General features: G+C 40.7%; 1 protein-coding gene and 1 non-coding gene across 6 annotated transcripts in view; both read left to right on the top strand.

Annotated features, from left to right (window-relative positions):
* Positions 1 to 19,474, top strand: part of LOC122799579 (clathrin heavy chain 1-like) — a 1,937,764-nt gene that overhangs the window by 1,497,726 nt on the left and 420,564 nt on the right. For all 5 annotated transcript variants that reach the window (XM_044068726.1, XM_044068727.1, XM_044068725.1 and 2 more), the window contains 2 exons: positions 10,699 to 10,830; positions 10,941 to 11,051. In XM_044068726.1, the coding sequence (XP_043924661.1) occupies positions 10,699 to 10,830; positions 10,941 to 11,051 (243 nt within the window). The remainder of the gene's footprint in view (positions 1 to 10,698; positions 10,831 to 10,940; positions 11,052 to 19,474) is intronic.
* Positions 10,295 to 10,366, top strand: TRNAG-UCC. Its single transcript has one exon. It is a non-coding gene; the product is annotated as a tRNA-Gly (tRNA).

Here is a 19,474-nt window from a genome sequence, read left to right as displayed (position 1 = left end):
GTGGACAGTGGTCTCATCTTCAATAACCACATCGCCACAACAGTCAGGAAATCCTATGTGGCACACCTCATCACTAAGGGCTTTTCATCCAGAAAAAAGGAGGTCATTGTCCCACTGTACTCATCCCTCATTAGACCCATTATAGAATACAATGCCCCATTTGGTATGTACCTCTCAAGATATCTGCAGCAACTGGAAAGACAGCAGAAATAGCTCACTAAAAGAATCACAGGCCTAAAACAGATGCCCTATGCTGACCGCCTTAAACTCCAGCTATACTCTCACATGTCGTCTACTCCGAGGTGATCTCTGCTTAACATACAAGGCCATATCAAACCCAGAGCTGTTGGACATGCTACACTTAAAGAAATCTCAATCCGTCAGAGCCACATGCTCCAGGGATCTACAATCTTGTCATCACAATAAACAAAACATGCTGGAGGGATAGGTTCCTGACTCAGAGACTCTCCAGACTCTGGAATAGACTGTCCATACATGTCAAGCAGAGCGCCTCTTTGGCCCTCTTCAAAAGGAACCTTGATGATTGGATGGGAGAAAGGAAATTCACCCCGGGGATCACGTCAGTCGCCCTGCTAGACAGGGGTCCAGGGAAGTAAATAGTGTGGGAAGAAATAGCCAGGTAATTGTTATGGCTAAGCTTGTATAGGCCCTAGGGCCAATAGCCTAGTACCCTAAGAACCTATAATCCAGCTTAGCCCTTGATGCCCTGCTTCCTGCTCCAACTAAACCTGACTGGTACTACAGAGTACCGGATTCTCACAAATACCTGTACAGGAAACCTGCTGCAGACCCTGAGGTCATTACACAGAGACCCAAAGGAGCTAAGACTAGTTCTGCCAAGAATCCTCTTCCTTCTGACAAAGACTCCAAAGCTCTGGACCAATGGGGTAAGAAAGTATACACCTCTGCAACCTTAGCTATCAGAGCACTCAATTATCAGTTCCATATGTTAAAATATCAACAACACGCTTTGGCACAATTAAAACAGGAGATTGCTACCTCTCCTGATGGGTATCAACTCAAAAGAGCTGGCAGAATTACTACACTCTGCTTGTCAAGTGGTGAAACACTCATTACAGTGTGGATATGACGCCCTAGAAGCCTCTAGCAGGGCAGCAGTGACAGGATCTGTTATTAGAAGACATGCATGGCTGAAGGAACAACCTCTCCCTGATCATGTCAAGTCTAAACTTACTGATCCATCCCTAGATAAGGAACGCCTGTTTTGGGAAAAAGCAGAAGAGGTGCTTAAAAAGAAGGAAGGCAAAGCAAAATCTATACAAATAGTAAAAGATTTTCAAGTTCAACCTCCCAGATTCAGCAGGAACTTTCCCTCTAAGCACTGGGCCTTCCTGGCACCTAGCAGACAGGGCCAAGGTAAGCCCCGCAGGGACAGGCCATCCAGGCCCCTATCCCAGGGCCACAAAGAAGCAAGCAATGGACCACTTCTGTCTCTAAGGCAGGGAATTCTAAGCCAAGCTTCTATGGCAAACACAATGACTGTTTCTTCCCCCATCTGCCCTCCTTTCACTCATCAGAAACTAGGAGGAAGGCTCACCCTCTTCAAGGACAATTGGGTCTCTATAACCAAGGACCAATGGGTCTTAAAAATCATTTCTCAGAGATACAGATTCTCCTTCAGTGAACTCTCTATTCCAAGAAGGTACCCAGACCTCCCCCCCAAACCAGTGGGCAGAGGCTTTGAAACAAGTCTAAGCTCTAATATCCCAGGGGGCAGTAGAACATGTCCCTCCAGATCAGAGTAAAAGGTTTTTACTCAATACTATTCTTTGTACCCAGAAAAGAGGGCACTTGGTACCCCATCCTGGATCTGTCCAAACTGAACACCTCCTTGGTGGTCCCCATATTCAGAATGCTAACCTTCCAGCAGCTCCTGCCTTTGCTCTCACAAAATGCCTGGCTTGTGACACTAGACCTAAAAGATGCCTACCTCTACATCCCCATCAGGGAATCTTGCAGAAAATTCCTGTGTTTCAGAGCAGGCTATCAGCACTTTCTGTTCTCTGCACTGCCCTTTGGCTTATCTACTGCTCCCAGAGTATTCACTAAATGCTTGGCCCCGGTTATAGCATTCTGCAGACAGAGAAATATACAGATTTACCCTTACCTGGATGACTGCCCCATTCAGGCAGACTGTAAAGAAAAGTTGCTCTAGGACCTTATCTTTGTCAAATCACTCCTAACTTCCGTAGGGTTCACCATCAATGAGAAAAAAATCAAAGCAAAACCCCACCAGAAAATTGTTTTCTGTGGAGCTGTGCTAGACACAGCAACTCAAATGGCCTTCCATCCCCAGAAAAGCAGAGGTTCCTGCCTGTCTGCATCACCCAGCTGGCTTCCAGAAGTCACCTCACTGCGAGGAAGTTCCTGCAAGCCCTGGGATACATGAAATCTTGCATCCATCTCATCCCTCTCACCAGGCTTCACATGAGAAAACTTCAGTGATATTTAGAGAACCTTTGGTGTCTGCACTTAGTCCCTAGAGGCCACTGTCCCTCTGATACCTTGTATAAGGGCTGATTTTCTCTGGTGAGCAGAGGCTTGCCCCATGAACAAGGGTCTTCCCTTCATCCTCCGCCCTTCTGGCCAGACCATCACTACTGACACCTCAGACATTGCTTGGGGCGCTCACCTAGCAGGCAGGGTGTATCCAAGGCCTTTGGAATGCCCAGCAACTTCACTTGCACATCAACCAGAAAGAAATGCTGGCAGTGCAAAAGGCTCCCACTTCCTTCCAATCCCATCTCAGGCCAGGGGTCCTCCTTATAAAAACAGACAACACCACAGTAATGTGGTACATCAACAAGCAGGGGGTGGCACCCAAACTTACCCCCTGTGCAATGTTACCCATGAGTCTCTGGCTTACAGCCACCTCCATGGGGCTACACCTAATTGCCCATTACCAGGGATCAACAACACATTGCCGGACTACCTAAGCAGAAACTTACTGGACCCCCCCCCCCCAATCACTAGACGTCCACAGACAACTCTGATACTATCTGGACTGTACTAAGCCATTCAGAAAAACAGACCAGCTTCTTGTAAGCTTTGCCCCAGGGGCAGAGGGGAAGCCATTCTCCAAACAAACCATTTCCAAATGGATTTCACACTGTATCCATTTTTGCTACAGACTACATGGGAAACCCATCCCTAAGTCTATCCATACCCACTCCACTAGGGCAACCTCCACTTCCACTGCCTTCCTTAGAGGAGTACCAACCAGGGACATCTTTGAAGTGGCCACCTGGATCTGTGTCCATACCTTTACAAAGCATTAGCACCTACCTCTCTTTTCTAAGTCTAGGGCAGGATTTGCCTCTGCAATTCTGCAGGTCCTCCTGACCCACACCTAGGACTCAACCTATCCTTCCACCCTTTTCCTCAGCTTTGGGAATCCTTCCATAGGTGATGACTGCAACAGTGAAACACGAAGAACATAGTACAGTTGTGTACACTTACCATAAATGTAGATGTTCAAATGTATTGACTGTTGCACTCTTGGTTTCTCTTCCTCCATCCCCCCTTTCACATCTTCCCCTAGGGGGACATAAGCTTCCCAAGGTGGCTTTTAGCCACCAGGACCACTTCTCTCTCTTCCCTTGTGCCTCTGACGGGTTAGGGGAAGAAAAACTGATGTAATGACATCTGCTGCCTTGCTTTATAGCACTGATGACCTGACGTCAGACTACATGTGACGGCAGCTGGCACACAAAAACATGGACTCTGGTATTCGGACCGACCGAGGGCTACAACAGCAGGGATAACCCACAGGTGATGACTGTAACAGTGAATACACTCGAATATCTGCATTTGTGGTAAATGTACACAACTGTACTTTTCTTTTGTCCAAGGGTAGTCTTAACTTTCCATGGTGGTCCCATTGCATTTCCCCTTTTACTAGAAAATGGGAAAAGTTTAGTTTGGGTAACCTGAGTTTGACTAAACAGTTTGAGTGCTTGATGGTATTGATGGTACAGGCAGAGAAGATGTACATACCCATGGGAGGGGTATGATGGTGGTTCTCATCTGGCTTATGCTGCTACTTTGACAGGGCCTCAGTTGATGAACAGAGACTCATAGTGATGCATTGGCGACAATCTTTGAGAAGATGTTGGCATTGCTGACCAAGTAAGTTACTATAAGTATCCCCAGTCTACACATGTGAGGAGGCATGCACACTCTGACAAAGGGGCAGAGGTAACCCAGATGTTGATGCAAATGCTCACATCACCACCAAAGTCAGGTTTAACCCAAAAGTGCCTTCTGTGCGGTGTCTGCATGTCCTCCCTGTGTCCGTGTGGGATTCTTTCGGGTGCTCCAGTTTCCTTCCACATTACAAAAGACATGTGTCTAGAGCATTTCTTCCCGGGCCGCCTCTGAAAATTGGCTTCGTTCCAAGTCTGACTTTCCCAGTAAACAAATGTTAAATGCATAAAATAAAGCATTATCACTGGAATGTCATCTGGCAGTAACACCCATCTCTTGCTGCCTTGATGGTGGTTCTCCTCTAACAGGGTAGTGTCTGAAGGGAAGCTTGATGGTTGGCAGGCTTAAGGAACAAAAGAATACAAAAATTGTGGGCATTTCTTTTTCAGCTGCATATTGCCATGTGTAGACTATCAGAAGTAGAATAATAGTGTGAGCTTGGCTCCATGGTGTCACAGGGGGTTGAATTCCCTATTGCATGCCAGGAGTTCCAGGTTTTGATAATCAGCTTGAATGCTTTTGGAGCCAGGAGCGGGGGAGTAGTAGTGGTGTCTGCTCCTCTGTCTTGAGGAAGGAGGAGCTGGGGACTTAGTGTTGAGTGCAGAGTCCATTTTGATTCCCTGGTGGTGAGCAAAGGTCATCAGAGGTACTTGGCTGGCTTCAGATATAGCAGCAAGAGTGAAAGTAGCTATAAAATAGTGTTCTGGGTTAGTTTCAATGTTAAAAATAGAAACATGCTAATAATTGCTTGAAATTGCTACTTACATGGAACTCTGTATTTATGTCCTGTAGAAGAACTACACCGTGGGAAAATCATTGCAAAAAGGAAAAAAAATTATCGTATAACATTAAGAGGTGGGCATTACATGACCATGAGAATGTCAAGCTAATCATGGAAGAACTAAGGGAGGCCATTTCAAATTTGCAGAAAAAAAGAAAAAAATATAAGATGGATTCAGAAAAATATAAGCTCAGCTACATGTCGTTACATGGTTACAGTCAATAAAAAAAATATAAGAAGTTGAAGACGCACACTCAAGGCGTTTTGGTGCAGCCTTCGAAGAAAGGAAAGCAAGAGAAAAATATGGCAAAGAATGCAGTGAATCAAGAAAGACTGTTCCAGGAACTTGTGGCACTTGTAGAGAAATCTGGTAGAGAGCGCCTAGGGTTGATTGTTACAGAAAGGCAGAGGGAAAAGAAAAGATTTTATGTAGTAGTATTTAATAAAGTAACATTCTATGCGGAGATATCCAAACAGAGTTCATAGAGGTAGTGCTACACACAATGTTACTAGACTTAATTTTGGTGAAGTGCTTAGACGTACAGCCATAAAGAAGAGATTGTCACTTTTATTGAAGAAGGGCACAGTGTTCAAAATCAGACACACTAGAGAATTTGCTTAAAGTGACTGTTCTTTACATGTCTGTGTTAAAAGGCATGTATTTATCCCAGTAATAAGCAATTATAAAGAAGTATAAACCTCAACACAACAATGAATAGAACATGCTGGAGGGATAGATCCCCTTCGCAGAGACTTCCCTTACTATGGAACAGGGTCCCGATCTACATAAGACAGAGCCCCTCGCTATCACTCTTCAAAAGGAACCTTGATGAGTGGATGGGTAACAGAAAGTTCACACTGGGGATCACACCAACAGCACTACTAGATAGGGGCCAAGGGTACTAGCTGCTAGTACAAGGGTCTAGGGAACTTCTAAAGGGGCGGTGAATACCGCACAACGTGACTGGGGCTAATATATGCCTTCGGGCAGATAGTTCAGTACCAGCCTATGAACCTATAAGTGGAAATCCATTTCCAGCTGTTATGGCCAGCAACATTCTGGATCTTTTGTCCTGTGGGACTGCATTGATTCCAGATATGTGCTAGAGAGCTTGAGTAAACAAAAGGAAGAGCTAGAGAGACATACTAAAGAGGAGGAAAACTATCAGAAATGTGAAACCAGAAATAAAGGGCTCAGTGCGTTTACCAAGGAGAGAGAGGCCTGCAAAGCCAATTCCACTTGGAAAACTGTACAAAACAAAGGATGGGAAAAACACAGGAAAAAATAAACTGACGTTCTGTACTGAATTACAATGTGATTTATTAGTTCCAGTCATCTGTTCCTCAACAGCTGGGCGCCAGACTCATAAAATATTACAAGGGTCCAAGTCTTCACTCTTGTGGCACAAGAGGGCTGATTTCACCTGTCTGAGTTGGGAATTGCTGGTAGAAAGCTGATTGTGCCTACTTGATTGTCCTGTGGGCTTAGTGTAAAACTTTTTTTTTTTCTGTCTGAGCATATATAAACCTTTTGTTTGTGCAAGTCTTGGCTCATTTATCCAGAGCTGCTCATCATTTGGTGAGGAAGCTAAACTTTGAGAGATTCTGGAAGCATCTGAAGCTACCTGGGGCTAAAAAAGTGAATGTGAGTACAAGTTTGCACTTACAGTGCTTATTTTCATTATACTGTGAAGGTTTACTGTGATATTTGTTTTTATGCACTTTAAAGTTTAAGCTGCTTTATAAATGTATTTATTTTATTTCTTTATTTAACATTTATTAACCGGGAAAGTCCGACTTGGAACAAAGCCGATTATCACTGGAGGCCTGAAGAGAAACGCTTCCGATGCATGTCTTTGCTGTAAGGGCTGCTGTTCTGTACTGAATTAGTGTATTTAGTGATTTAAGTTAGTTTACAAGAGTAACCCCAAGTAATGTTTAGCTGTCCTAGTAGAATTTTCCTGAGATTTACTCAGTTGCTTGCTACTACAAAAGCCATGGTTCACAGAGCGCTTACAAAGCATCAAAGGGATCACATTGTTGAAGGGTACGAGTCAGGAGAAGGGTACAATAAAATTTCCACAGCATTGGATATAGCATGGAACACAGTGAAGACAGTCATCAAAAAGTGGAGAAAATGTAGGACAACAGTGACATTGCAAAGAACTGGACGTCCCTCCAAATTTGATGAAAAGACCAGACAAAAGCTGGTCAGGGAGGCTGCCAAGAGACCTACAGTAACACTGAAGGAGCTGCAGGAATTTATGGCAAGTACTGGTTGTGTACTACATGTGACAACAATCTCCAGTATTCTCCATATGTCTGGACTATGGGGTAGGGTTGCAAGATGGAAGCCTTTTCTTGCACAGAAAACCATCTAGGCCCAGCTAAAATTTCCAAAACAATGTATCAAGTCTCCCAAAATCATGTGGCCAAATGTGTTATGGTCTGATGAGACCAAGGTTAAACTTTTTGGCCACAATTCCAAAAGGTATGTTTATTGCAAAAACACTTGCCATCACCAAAAGAACACCATCTCCATGGTGAAGCATGGTGGTGGCAGTATCCTGCCTTGGGTGTGATTTCCTCCAGCTGGAACTGGGGCTTTAGTCAAGGTGGAGGGAAGTATGAACAGTTCCAAATACCAGTCACTTTTGGCCCAAAACAGTCAGGCATCTGCTAGAAAGCTGAAGAAAAGGAATTTCACCTTTCAACACAACAATGAGCCGAAGCATGCATCTAAATCAACAAAAGAATGGCTTCACCAGAAGAAAATTAAAGTTTTGGGATGGCCTAGCCAGAGCCCAGACATAAATTCAATAGAAAATCTGTGGGGTGACCTGAATAAGGCTGTGCACAAGAGATGCCCTTGCAATCTGACAGATTTGGAGCACTTTTGCAAGGAAGAGAGGGCATGTATTGCCAAGTCAAGATGTGCCATGCTGATAGACTCCTACCCAAGAAGACTGAATGTTGTAATTAAATCAAAAGGTACTTCAGCAGAGTATTAGTTTAAGGGTGTGCACACTTATGCAACCAGCTTATTGTACGTTTTTTATTTTTTATATTTTTTCCCCTAACAGATTTGTTTTTCAATTGAATTGTACAGGTTAGGTCACATTAAAGGTGGGAAAGTTTTGAAATTATTTACTGTGGTCTCGTTTTTTTATATCACAAAAACTTGGCATTTTAACAGGGGTGTGTACACTTTTTATATACACTGTATGCATTGCAAAGGGAAGTATAAGGAGGGGGGTACTGTTACTACTAAAACTTAATGGAGTAAAGGTTAAAGAGAAAAGGGTTAGGATGATATGTAATGATAAAGAAGCTGGCAAAGAAGAAAGATCACCTTAAGTACATTATGTATGCATCCAAAGTCAAAAATGCAAGAAATAAAGCAGGTAATGGGTGACTGTATGGGCTTCCAACAAGGAATTTTCTTGCCAGAACTGGAATACGGTATATAGTAAGGAAGACATCTCAGGAGGGCCGGAAGAATATAATTGGAGAAGTACATGTGCACATTTGGACTTACTGATATAAAATAGAAAACAGAAAGTGTAGAATTTATATACTTCTCTGGGAAGAACAGACCAAGTGAGCTAGACGGGACCGGTTTGTCAAAAGAACATAATCTAGTAGAGAAAATGCACCGTATAACTTTAAGTCATGCACCACTACAAATTCCACTGGGAGGAAAAGAGATAACTTGTATGGGAAGTCTTTGGGACTTTCCAACATGTCTCCTAAGGAAAATGGTTTCAAACTGTAGATCACAGGTTAAAATAAATATTGGACAGAACAGCTCTTGGTAATTAGAAGAGCTTGCTTTGGCCTGGAAAAACTGCAAAATAAGGATGTGAAATTCAGTTGCACAGAAGGCTAGAAAAACTTGGAGAAGTAGTGAAAGTAAATATGTACGCCATAAGAAAGGTTGAAGTATTCAGGTATAAAGTGTTAGGTGGTGCGATCTGCAGAAATCATTCTTTCTACAGTGCATTTCTGGTACTTGAAAGCTGGTGTTTGTGGCCTGAACTGTAGCACTTCAGTGCTCTGTGTGGCATAAACTGTAGCAGCTCATTTCTACAAATGTAGCACAGAGAGTGCTACAGTTTAAAATGAAAAAAGTGTACCCCCCCCCCCCCCCGAAATAATGTCTTATCCCAGGACCTCAGAACTGAAGCATTTTGCAGTCTGTGTGGACTGAATCAGCAGTTTGCATTTATTTCTCTGAGTGGAATAAACTGTAGCAGGTGTTTTGTGTTTGCTCCTCAACTTAGCATTAAGAAGATTGGGGATTGCTATCAGGGACCAGAATACTTTGCTGCACCTCTAGAAGTACTACAGGAACAGAAAAGACATAGCTGGATAGGGACATGGGTGCAGATCAGCTTCAAGAGACAAAACAATCTGTGATTAGTTGATGCAAGGCTAAAGCTTTGAAACAAATGTTTTTGGAAGCGAGTGAAAATTAACTAAGCTTCTCCTAGCACATAGACTAAGGCAGCAAGGGTAGAAACAGTGGTTACCAAGCTAAGGAATCAAGGTACAAGGAAACTTCACAGACTCAAGAGAAATAATAAAAGTAATGAGTAGATATCATAGTACATTTATAAAAATATAGCTGTGGAAGCAAAGGTGTGGAATACATATGACTTACAAAAAAGGGGGAGGGCTACCTAAACTAGAAGAAAATGATGTCTAGGATACAAAAGAGAGAAATACAGAAATATGTCAAAAAAAAAAACCACCAAATGAGCTGATGGTATTCCAATAGAAAATGGGAAAAAGAAAGGTAATACAGTATACTAAAGATTTGGAAAGAGTTATTTAACAATATTCTTTTTGGAGGAGAACCCTCTCCCTTTTGTTGAAAAGGCAGTATTTGTGATTGCATTTTAATTATCAGAGTCATTTAGACCCATTTCAATTTTAAATCATGACTACATGGTATTTATGACAAATGGCTTAGACTAACCAGAATTTTAACAAACTTAGTCAGACCAATGTGAATTTTTAGAAGGAAGACTGACCTTTGATAATATAAATAGGACATTAATAATCCAAAAATAATGCAATGGAAAATTAAAGATATTAATGCCAGCAGGTACAGATGTAGAGGAAGCTTTTGAGAAGAAGCTTTTAAAGGAATTTGGCTTCCAAAATGGTTAGAGCTGGGCAGTACTGTTTTGGTAAGGAAAATGAGACCTAGAACTGATAGTCTGCAAAGTAGTACATTAGAAGTTTGAAGCTTACTGTGTAGCATTGGTGGTATAGTGGTGAGCATAGCTGCCTTCCAAGCAATTGACCTGGGTTCGATTCCCGGCCAATGCAAGAATCTGTACTGGGCCTTAAGAATTTCGGGCTACTGTTGTGCAATTGTGGCCCCACCCTGTCTGAGATTGAAGGATAAACCAAACAGAAGATTCATCTGTACTTTGTTCTAATAAAGTAGCTTAATTGTTGGAGGTAAAAGGTGTGAATTAATTTAGTATATTTCATACATGTCTGAATTCTACAATCACTTTAAATTTGTGATTCTATAAAGCAAGTCTTATCTGAAAGCTAATTAGAAGTGATAGCTACTGGAAGTTGTTTTTCATAATGTATTCTTTATTAATGTCTGTGTTTAGTATAATTGTTTTTTTTTTTCTTCATTCTGGCAGGTTGCCAATGTGGAACTGTATTATAAGTCCATGGATTTCTACTTGGATTACAAACCTCTTTTAATCAATGATCTCCTGTTAGTACTATCTCCACGACTGGATCATACCAGGACAGTCAACTTTTTCGTCAAAGTGAGTTCAAAGTTATGACAAAAGTAGTGAACGTTATAGTAGTATAAGTATGCTACTTTAGAGGAGGATGGTGCAAGAACGATTTCTGCTCACGTTCTTTGTTATCTTAGGTGAACCAGTTGCCTTTGGTCAAACCTTATTTACGTTCTGTTCAGAATCACAACAACAAAGCTGTCAACGAGGCTCTGAATAACCTGCTTACAGAGGAGGAAGACTATCAGGTAGGCTTTAGTCTTCGGAAGTGTCTTTACAAATTCTTTGAGCATATGATGCTGTGGGGGTTAGCTTTTGATGTTGAGTAGCACACAACAATCTTTGTTCATGGCAGAACAAAATAGATTTGTGTGATCTACATGATAGATGTCCAGACCTTCAGTGTATTCTCGGTTATGCCCTTACAGATCAACTGTCCTAGACAGCAGTATTCTGGTGAAGTACCTTCCATTCTAGTTCCTTATTCCAGTCAGTGTCAAAAGTAACTTGAAAAGACTTTTCCCCACTTCATTGGGTCGCATTCAGTGAATCTTTTGCATTTAGGTTTGTACTTGTCAGTTAACATTTTTTGTTCTGGGCAGAAAAGGTCACCATCTTGTCTTTTGTCATGTTCTCAGTTAATTGTACCAGAAGTACCCAGTTAATTGTTCTGTTTGCCTGCTATCAGAAGACTAGTGAAGTAGGATCACTGTCCTCCTTACTTATTCTGTACAAATCTGGACCATGGCTCTGACAACTGCAGTTTCTCCAGATTTCTGCCTCATGGCAGTTGCAAGGTACTTTGTGACTACATGGACTGATAAAGCACAAAGCTGTAGGAAGATGACTAATAAATCCCAGAGAGTAATCTCAGTGAAAAATTAAAAAAAAATAAAAAAAACTTCCAGATTTTCAGTTCACTGTTAGGAAAGGCAAAAGCAGTCCTGAGTATACATGCATGTCCAGCTGTTTGTAGAACTGTGACTTGTTTTAGACTTTTCATTGGGAGGTTGAGTACCTTTGCCAAGTTTTTGCTCTTGTGTTTCTTCTAAGGTATCTAGTTCTTTTTCCTTTTGTCACAGAGTCTGATAATGGTACACCAGTAGACTAACAGCTAAGAAAGGGTAGACTTAATTTTTAGCTAATATGTTTGTGCCCAGTTATGCACTGTGCCCAGTTATGCACTGTGTTGGATGGGTGTAAACCCCGCTCGGATATTCAGGTCTAGCAAGATGGACAAGTAGTGTGTGCAGCCTCAGGCCGACATACATAATAATATGCTTAGTCTGATGTGGCTACAGCTGGCATGTGCTAAACCACCTCTAAATCTATTTGAAGAGTTCATACAACTTCTAACCTTGCTCAAGTGTTTACGTTATTCTGTGTTGTTTTTTTTTTTTAATCCACAAAACTTGTAGTGCATAGTGAGTTATTTTGTCTCCATGGTGTCAGGACTACTACAGACTACTGTGACAAAATGTACAGAAAGGCCAGCAACTGTAAGCTAGGGAAATTTAAACCAACCGATATCCTAAATTCACTTTTGTGCATACAGCACATCGGGCAACGACTGCCCTTCACTCATTTCTGTAGCAGGTACGGGTTTTACAGGATTGGGTTGATAGCGCGAGGCCCAACCTCCCTCAGAGGATGCACCACACACTTTCACACACACCCTCACACCTAGGGCCAATTTAAAGTGTCCAGTCCACCCTACTGCATGTCTTTGGAATGTGGGAGGAAACCCACTCAAATGCAGGGAGAACAAGCAGACTCCACACGGAAGGCACCCCAGCCGAGAATCGAGCAGGAGAACCTCTTGCTGTGAGGCAACAATGCTAACTGCTACACCACTGTGCCATCCAAACCAACCGATATAAATGTTAGAATTTAAAATACAATCCAAATAGCAATGCAGTTGTTACATTATGAACAATTGATTGGATGCTGGTATAGTTTCTTCTTAGTGTTACTGTGTCCTTCCTTCCAGTATTTATTTACTAGGCACATTACATCAAATACTGTTGACTGGAACCGCTTTCTTATGATGTCAGTCCTGCAGTCACCTTCGTTTCAGCAGACATTTAGTATTTATGACCTCATATACCCTTAGATGAATACAGCCATTTAAGACAATTAGCCATCTGTACTCCTTCACTTCTACAAGGTTATTCAAGTCACCAGCTCACTCTTCTCCTGTTATAACACATTAAAAAATAGGAAACTGTCATTTCAGCTGCCTTAATACATTGTATGAGGTATGGTGTGTAAACATATTGTGCACTGCATACAAATGTGACTAGTACTTGCTGTTGGCTTCTGGCTTATTTTTTTCTAACACAGCTGGCATGTTTGGAAAAAAATGTGAATCAAAGCATGTTTGGAATTAACTGCTCTGTACAGTATTTACCCCTGCAAAAAAGGGTATCCACTGCATATGTGTTGACTAGGTAATGTCCTTTTGTGGGGAATTTAACACCACCTTTTGGTGCTTCCTGCAAGTTTTTTTCCCCTGTCCTTGTACAAGGTAGTTTATTTATTTTTATTATGTTTGTTAAATAAGATGGTTTTCTAATCCCATATGGCCTCATCTCAGCCACATCCCAGACCTGACATTACATGATATAAATTTGCATTCTGACAGGTGTAGTTCAGTAGACAAAAAGTCGCGATTAGTATGCACTTTGACAAAATGCAGGTTGCATACAAGTCATACAAATTAAAGAATGATTATAGAGTACTGTGCACGATTAGTTAATACATTTATCGAGTTTTAATCTGATAGTTTTGTATCAAGCAAGGTAGATATGTTGTACAGTTATATGCATTACTAGTGACAGGATTCTCAGTTAATTCTTGGTAATGTTTCTTTTATCTTGCACGTCAACAATGTAAGTTTCCTTCGTGACCATTTGATATTTGTCTTGCCTGCTGTCCAAGGGTATTACCTAGGTTCTTCATGCCACTTTCTTTACACCTGAGGACATTTCTAATGATGTTTCCAGTTAACCTTAGGCAGCCCCTTGCACAAAATTCCTCTTTCAGATATTGGGTAGGAGAGCCCAGTCTGTGGCTTGTGTAAGCTGGACTAGTCGTATGACTACATGCTTTCATGCACATTGGTACACGCTGTTATTGGCACCCATGGACATGTGTATTTCTAAATGTAAATGGACACTCCATCTATTTTGTAGAAGCGTAATTTCTGGATACAGTAAAATGGCCCTGTAAGGAAGGGATACTGTGGAAGCTTTAAATTTACTTTGCTGTTTTTCTTGTGTGTGGCAGTTAATAACTTCTACAGTTTTATTAATAGTTATGGAAGAGGATTCCTAGATGATCAGAGTTTATATTTTGTCAGTGTGCAAACTTGAATATCTATGTAAGTTTTACTTTTGCCAGCTGGAGAGTACTTTAAAACCGTTTCAGCAGAGTTCAGTACTTTTTATATTTTATTTTAGTAATATTCTGTCTCATTTGCATATTCATTTCTGAAGAAAAAATGTGTTGTATTAAGTGGTTTGCAGTATTGTTAGGTTTTCATAACACACTGATAAAATATAGAATTAAGTTCCCTGACTAAAAATACCTTTTTAGGATTCAATTTTTACCATAAATGGGGTTTACCTGTCAGCGTTTCACACAGGGCTCTGTGTTGTCAGATTTGTAAGGTATTTTTGAGTTCTTAAATCGACTGGATTTGTGCTAAATTAGCAGAAGTGGGCTACCTCCACTTTGAAGAGAATATTTTATTTAGGGAGGGTCACATTAAAGACATTTCATGATATTTTGGTTTACCCACCTCGTTTGTTCTTTCCAAGCCAGAAATGTTGGGCATGCCTGTTGGATGTGTGGGGTGTATAGCCTTAACAATAAGGAGCGAGCTACATTTATTAATATGACATGATACATAGAACCAAGTTTGATTATAGACCTCCTGGAGATTAGACACATCTCCTGTTTGTATTCTTTATTAAACCTTCTTGACATAACATGGTGTCAGAGTGGTATCATCCATCCATTCACAATCCCTTTTCCCCCCATTTTTTGCATTCCTGGTCAGTATGTCAGATTGGCTGTAGATGATGGTCACTGTTTATGTTCACACCTGTGGGTGACTAGCCATGCCACAGCTGTTCTTCCATACTACACACACAAACTCAGTCACACCTGTGACCAGTTAAGAGTATGCAATCTACCTACTTGCATGTTTTTGTGATGTGGGAGGAAATTGGAGTACCTGGAGAAAACAGGGAGGCCATGCAGACTCTACAAAGAAGCCATCCCAGCTGAAAAGCAAACCAAAGAACCTCTTGCTGAGGCAGCAACTCTAACCACTGCACCACTTTGCTGCTTCCAGAGGCCAGGCATTACGGTCTTTGTGCATCAGTGCTTACCTGCTGTATCAATGTTCCCCATTTAAACGTTAGGCAGCGAATGTTCTTTATAAAACCTAGGTTTCAGTTATTTGTTCTCCATTATGTCTCTAACCCTACTACTATCTACTTTTTTATCCCAGTAATCCAATTTTTCCAATGTAATTTACTCTTTCTGTGTTTTAATATTTCCCTCTCCATGTTTTTAACATCCTCCGACTTTGTTATATTTGTGTTACTTGGCTCCTTATTTGTTTTCTAATTTAACTTTTTGCCCATAGAAGTAGAGAAGATATCAGTACTTTTACAAGCTGTTCATACTTACCCCATCCACCCAGCTCTGGTTAAAAATAAATAAATAAAAAATCTGCTATTCACTGCCCAATATTTTCTGAATTTTGTTTGTGTCTTTCGGCTTTTCCCGGTTAGGGGTCGCCACAGCGGAACTCCAGTCCGCTAATGATTGGCAGTAGATTTTTACATGCTGGCTTGCCAGGCCTAACGCACAGCCTTCAACGAAGGGACTCCCATTCACGCATGTCGCCACACAGAAGATTCTCTAACTGAGAATCGAACGGGCAACGTCTAACTGTGAGGCGACAATGCTACCGCAGCACCACCACCGCAGTACAACATTTTAATTTTTCAAATTCCTTTTTAAAAATCTGTTACCTTACACTTGACACAAAACAATGTTCCCCCTGAACTGAGTGAAGATTTGCAGTCTTTCTGGGATGTAAAAAATTTGTGGAGGCACTTCCATGCAAAAATTCTAAACTTGCTACACTTCTTGGCTGTTTAAGGAATTTTGACATATTTCCGTATAATTGTAATCTGATCTCTGTCTGAATGTTTCCTGTAGCTTTGGTTCTGGCTTCCGTTTTTTTTACATCTTTCTTCACTTAGGGCCCTGTATATCCTGCTTACTATCCTTCCCATAACTGCATCCTTTGTTCTGGCTTCTGTTAGAATCGCTGTCATATCAAGCTTTTCCAGCTTTCTCCTTTGAATTTCCACATCATGCTTTCCCAAGATCCTGTAGAATCCCCTGAAGTTCATCACTTCAAGTCCTTGGGGTTGAAACCTGTCAGTTCTTTCTTTCCATTCCCATCTTTTGCCCCCACCCCATCTCAACTTTTCCCAGAAAGGCACTTTCCTGTTCTCCCACATTTTCTTTGTTGTATCACTATTAATTGTAAATTGATGATTTGCTAACCCTATAAGACAAAACGCACCTCAAACTTCCATAGATACTAATTCCTTGCCCTCAGCATTTTCATCATACTAATATACACCTCCCCATCGGACCCCTCTTTTTCTCATACTAGTGCTTGAACCAGAGTATTTATTGTCTGCCAATGCTATGCCTGCCTTGACTGTATATAATCTTTCTACTTTAAACTGTCAATATACAATTTCTAACTATGTTGCCCTTAAATATCCATATAAATGTGACATTGCCTGCCCTTCCCCCCTAGTATTTTCTGCCATATTACTCTTGGGAGTCTTATTTCTTCATATATATCATTTTCATCAACAAAATCACCCCAACTTGAGTCATAAACTAATGTCTGTGTTGTATATAAGATTGGCAGGACTACAGACATTGTAGCCACCTGTTTCTTGGATCCATGTTGCTCACCATATGTCTCAATCTCCTTTGCAGGCCCGTAACTTTTATTTTAACAAGTTCTTTCAGGGATTGGGTATGGGCACTTTATATCCATATGCCCAAATACTGTAATTTAAAATGGCACTGCGTGTGCAGAAATTCCTACTAATAATTGGTATATTTGGTCTTTGATTTTTCTTATTTTGTAACCTGCAAACTGTGTGAATTACCTTAAGGTGTTAAATAATGTTGGTATATCTGCTTCAGTATTAAAACTGTGACCTCACATAATCTCTAAACAAGTCCAGTTTTTCTTCTGTTTCATTCTCTGATGGTAGATTGCCTGATCATTTGGACAAGGGGGTTTCTAAATAGATTGGTAAGCCTTAGCAGGGGTAGCAGATATCGCTGCTTTGTGCCTTTCCCAGTCTCCACCTCCATTGTTACTGCCTTAGATCCATTATACATTTCCTGTTGCAAGGTTATAAATGTGAGATGCCAGTCCTGTTTGAAATGTCTCCAAGATATTCCCAATGCACTCTATCAAATGCCTTTTACACATGAAGTCCAAGTAACCATTTTCTTTCTGTTTAACTTGCTTCACTTTGTGTCATGTGATATGGAATTTTATATTATCAAAAGTCTGCCCTGTTAAGTATTTTGGATATGGTTTTAGCTAATCTCACAGACAGTATTGCCAGGAAACATTATAATCATGTAGTATTGACATTTGGTGAGAAATTCTTGGGTTACGTGGGTCCTGCCTCTCTCTTAATGTCAGTTTGATTACTGCCCAACACCACATTTCTGGTATCCTTTTCTGTTCTGTTCTCAAATTAACCATTGTGTGCCACACTGGGACTATACATTTTTTAAACTCTTTCCATATCTTTATTAGTAGACCATCTTACCCTGGTGATTTTCTCAGTGCTTCCTTTTATATTTCTTCCTTTGTCTCACAAACTGGTATGGGTCTTAATAGCCCCTAACTTTCTGCCACAGTCAGCTTAGGCAGAACTACTCCCTCCATAAAATTCCGTAGTTTCACCAGCCATTCTTGGTCATTTTGCTGCCTGTATAATTTCCATCACTTTCCCAAGCAATTTTTGGATTTTGTTCAGCTTTCACTATCTTTCTTGTCCTAGAGTTTCTTAATTTTAATATACCTCTTTTGGTTTTCTGCTTCTTTTATCTTGGTAGCAGGTATGTGTGTTTTGGAGTGTTCTCAGTGCACCCTTATCTCAAGTCCTTAATTTTATCTAGTTTTCCTCTCCAGTTCTCCTTTTCTCCCCTCTGTTCTTTTAAATTTTGTCTCAAGCTTTGCTTTATTGAAACCCAAGACCTAATCATACCTGTGTGACTTTAACACTTCCCATTCCTCTCCACAAACGTTTTTTTTGTATTATGTAACCATTTTGCATTGAATCTCCAGTGCCTTTTTCTTCCAAGCACCCTTGGGCTCTTCACTTCTATCTTCACTTCTGCCCTAACTAAGATGTGAACTGATAGCAGTATGGGATGGGTTTACATCTTTTGCACTAACTATTCATACTCCTCAGTAGCATAAAATTTATTTATTGTACATTTGTTGACCGGGTTTGTCCAGCTGAGCTGATGTTGCTTTTTCACTGGAGGCCCGAGGAGAAAAGCTCCAGAAATTACAATAAAAATTTTAAATGAGCATAATAATTACAGACAAAGCCATAACATTTTCAAGTTGGAACAGTAAAAGCGTAAAACGTATTTACAGTGTTAGAGTTGATATTTAGGTTAAGATTTGTGTGGAAGACAAAAGTGGAATTTGTAGGTAAAGTCTAGGTATTTGCAGTTACTAAGGGTCACTACAGTTAGTATCATACAGGTAATACATCAGTAGAAATATCTCTAAGATTGGGTGACAGGTAATTACTTGGATAAAATGGTTAGAGTGATGAGACATTATTAAAGTAAGAGCAAGAGGGCCAAAAGGTGACCTTCATAGGTGAGGAAGACAGTTTATGAAGGATGGATACAGTGGCATGACCAGCTACTTTTTATGTAGTCTTTGGTGGCAGATTTCAATTCTTTGAGTTGTTTAAGTGATCTAATTTTCAATGGAGGGGATTGTTACATGTAATGGAGTAGAAGTAGCTGTAGAGGTTTTTACTAGTTTTGCCCTTAGGTTTATAGGTTTGTAGTAGGTCTTGGTCCGAGCTACAGAGAGAACTAGAAGGTGTGTAGAAGGGGATAAGACAAGATGGGACAGAAAGAAGGTTGGTACAGGATAGAGTGGATAATCTGAAGCTGTGAGAGGAGAAGCTCGTGAGGAAATTCAAACCAGTCTGTGTTTTAAAGAGAGAGTGATGAGTTCTATAGCTTTGATTGCAACAAATCTGGGAACTTTATTGTAGGTTTTTCTAGCTTAATTTCGAGAGGTTTTGGAGGTTGATGAGGATCTGAGAACTATACAGTAGGCTTGGTAGAAGATGGGCATGAGACAAGGAGACTGGCTTTGTTGGATAGGAACTATTTATTTCTGTTTTCTTATTCTTAATACAGTTATTAAAATGAAAGTCAAATTTCAGCTGGTTGTCTTTCATGACCCCTAGAAGTTTTGTGTTGGGTTCAACTAAGATTGGTGTTTTATTCAGGGACTGGATAGCAAAGTGGATTTAAGGTGGTTTAGTTTTTTGGGAATAAAATG

This window comes from Protopterus annectens, chromosome 4.part0, assembly GCF_019279795.1.
Source record: "Protopterus annectens isolate FY-2018-M chromosome 4.part0, PAN1.0, whole genome shotgun sequence".
Classification (NCBI taxonomy): Eukaryota; Metazoa; Chordata; order Ceratodontiformes; family Protopteridae; genus Protopterus; species Protopterus annectens.
This window is presented reverse-complemented; position numbering and strand designations above follow the sequence as displayed.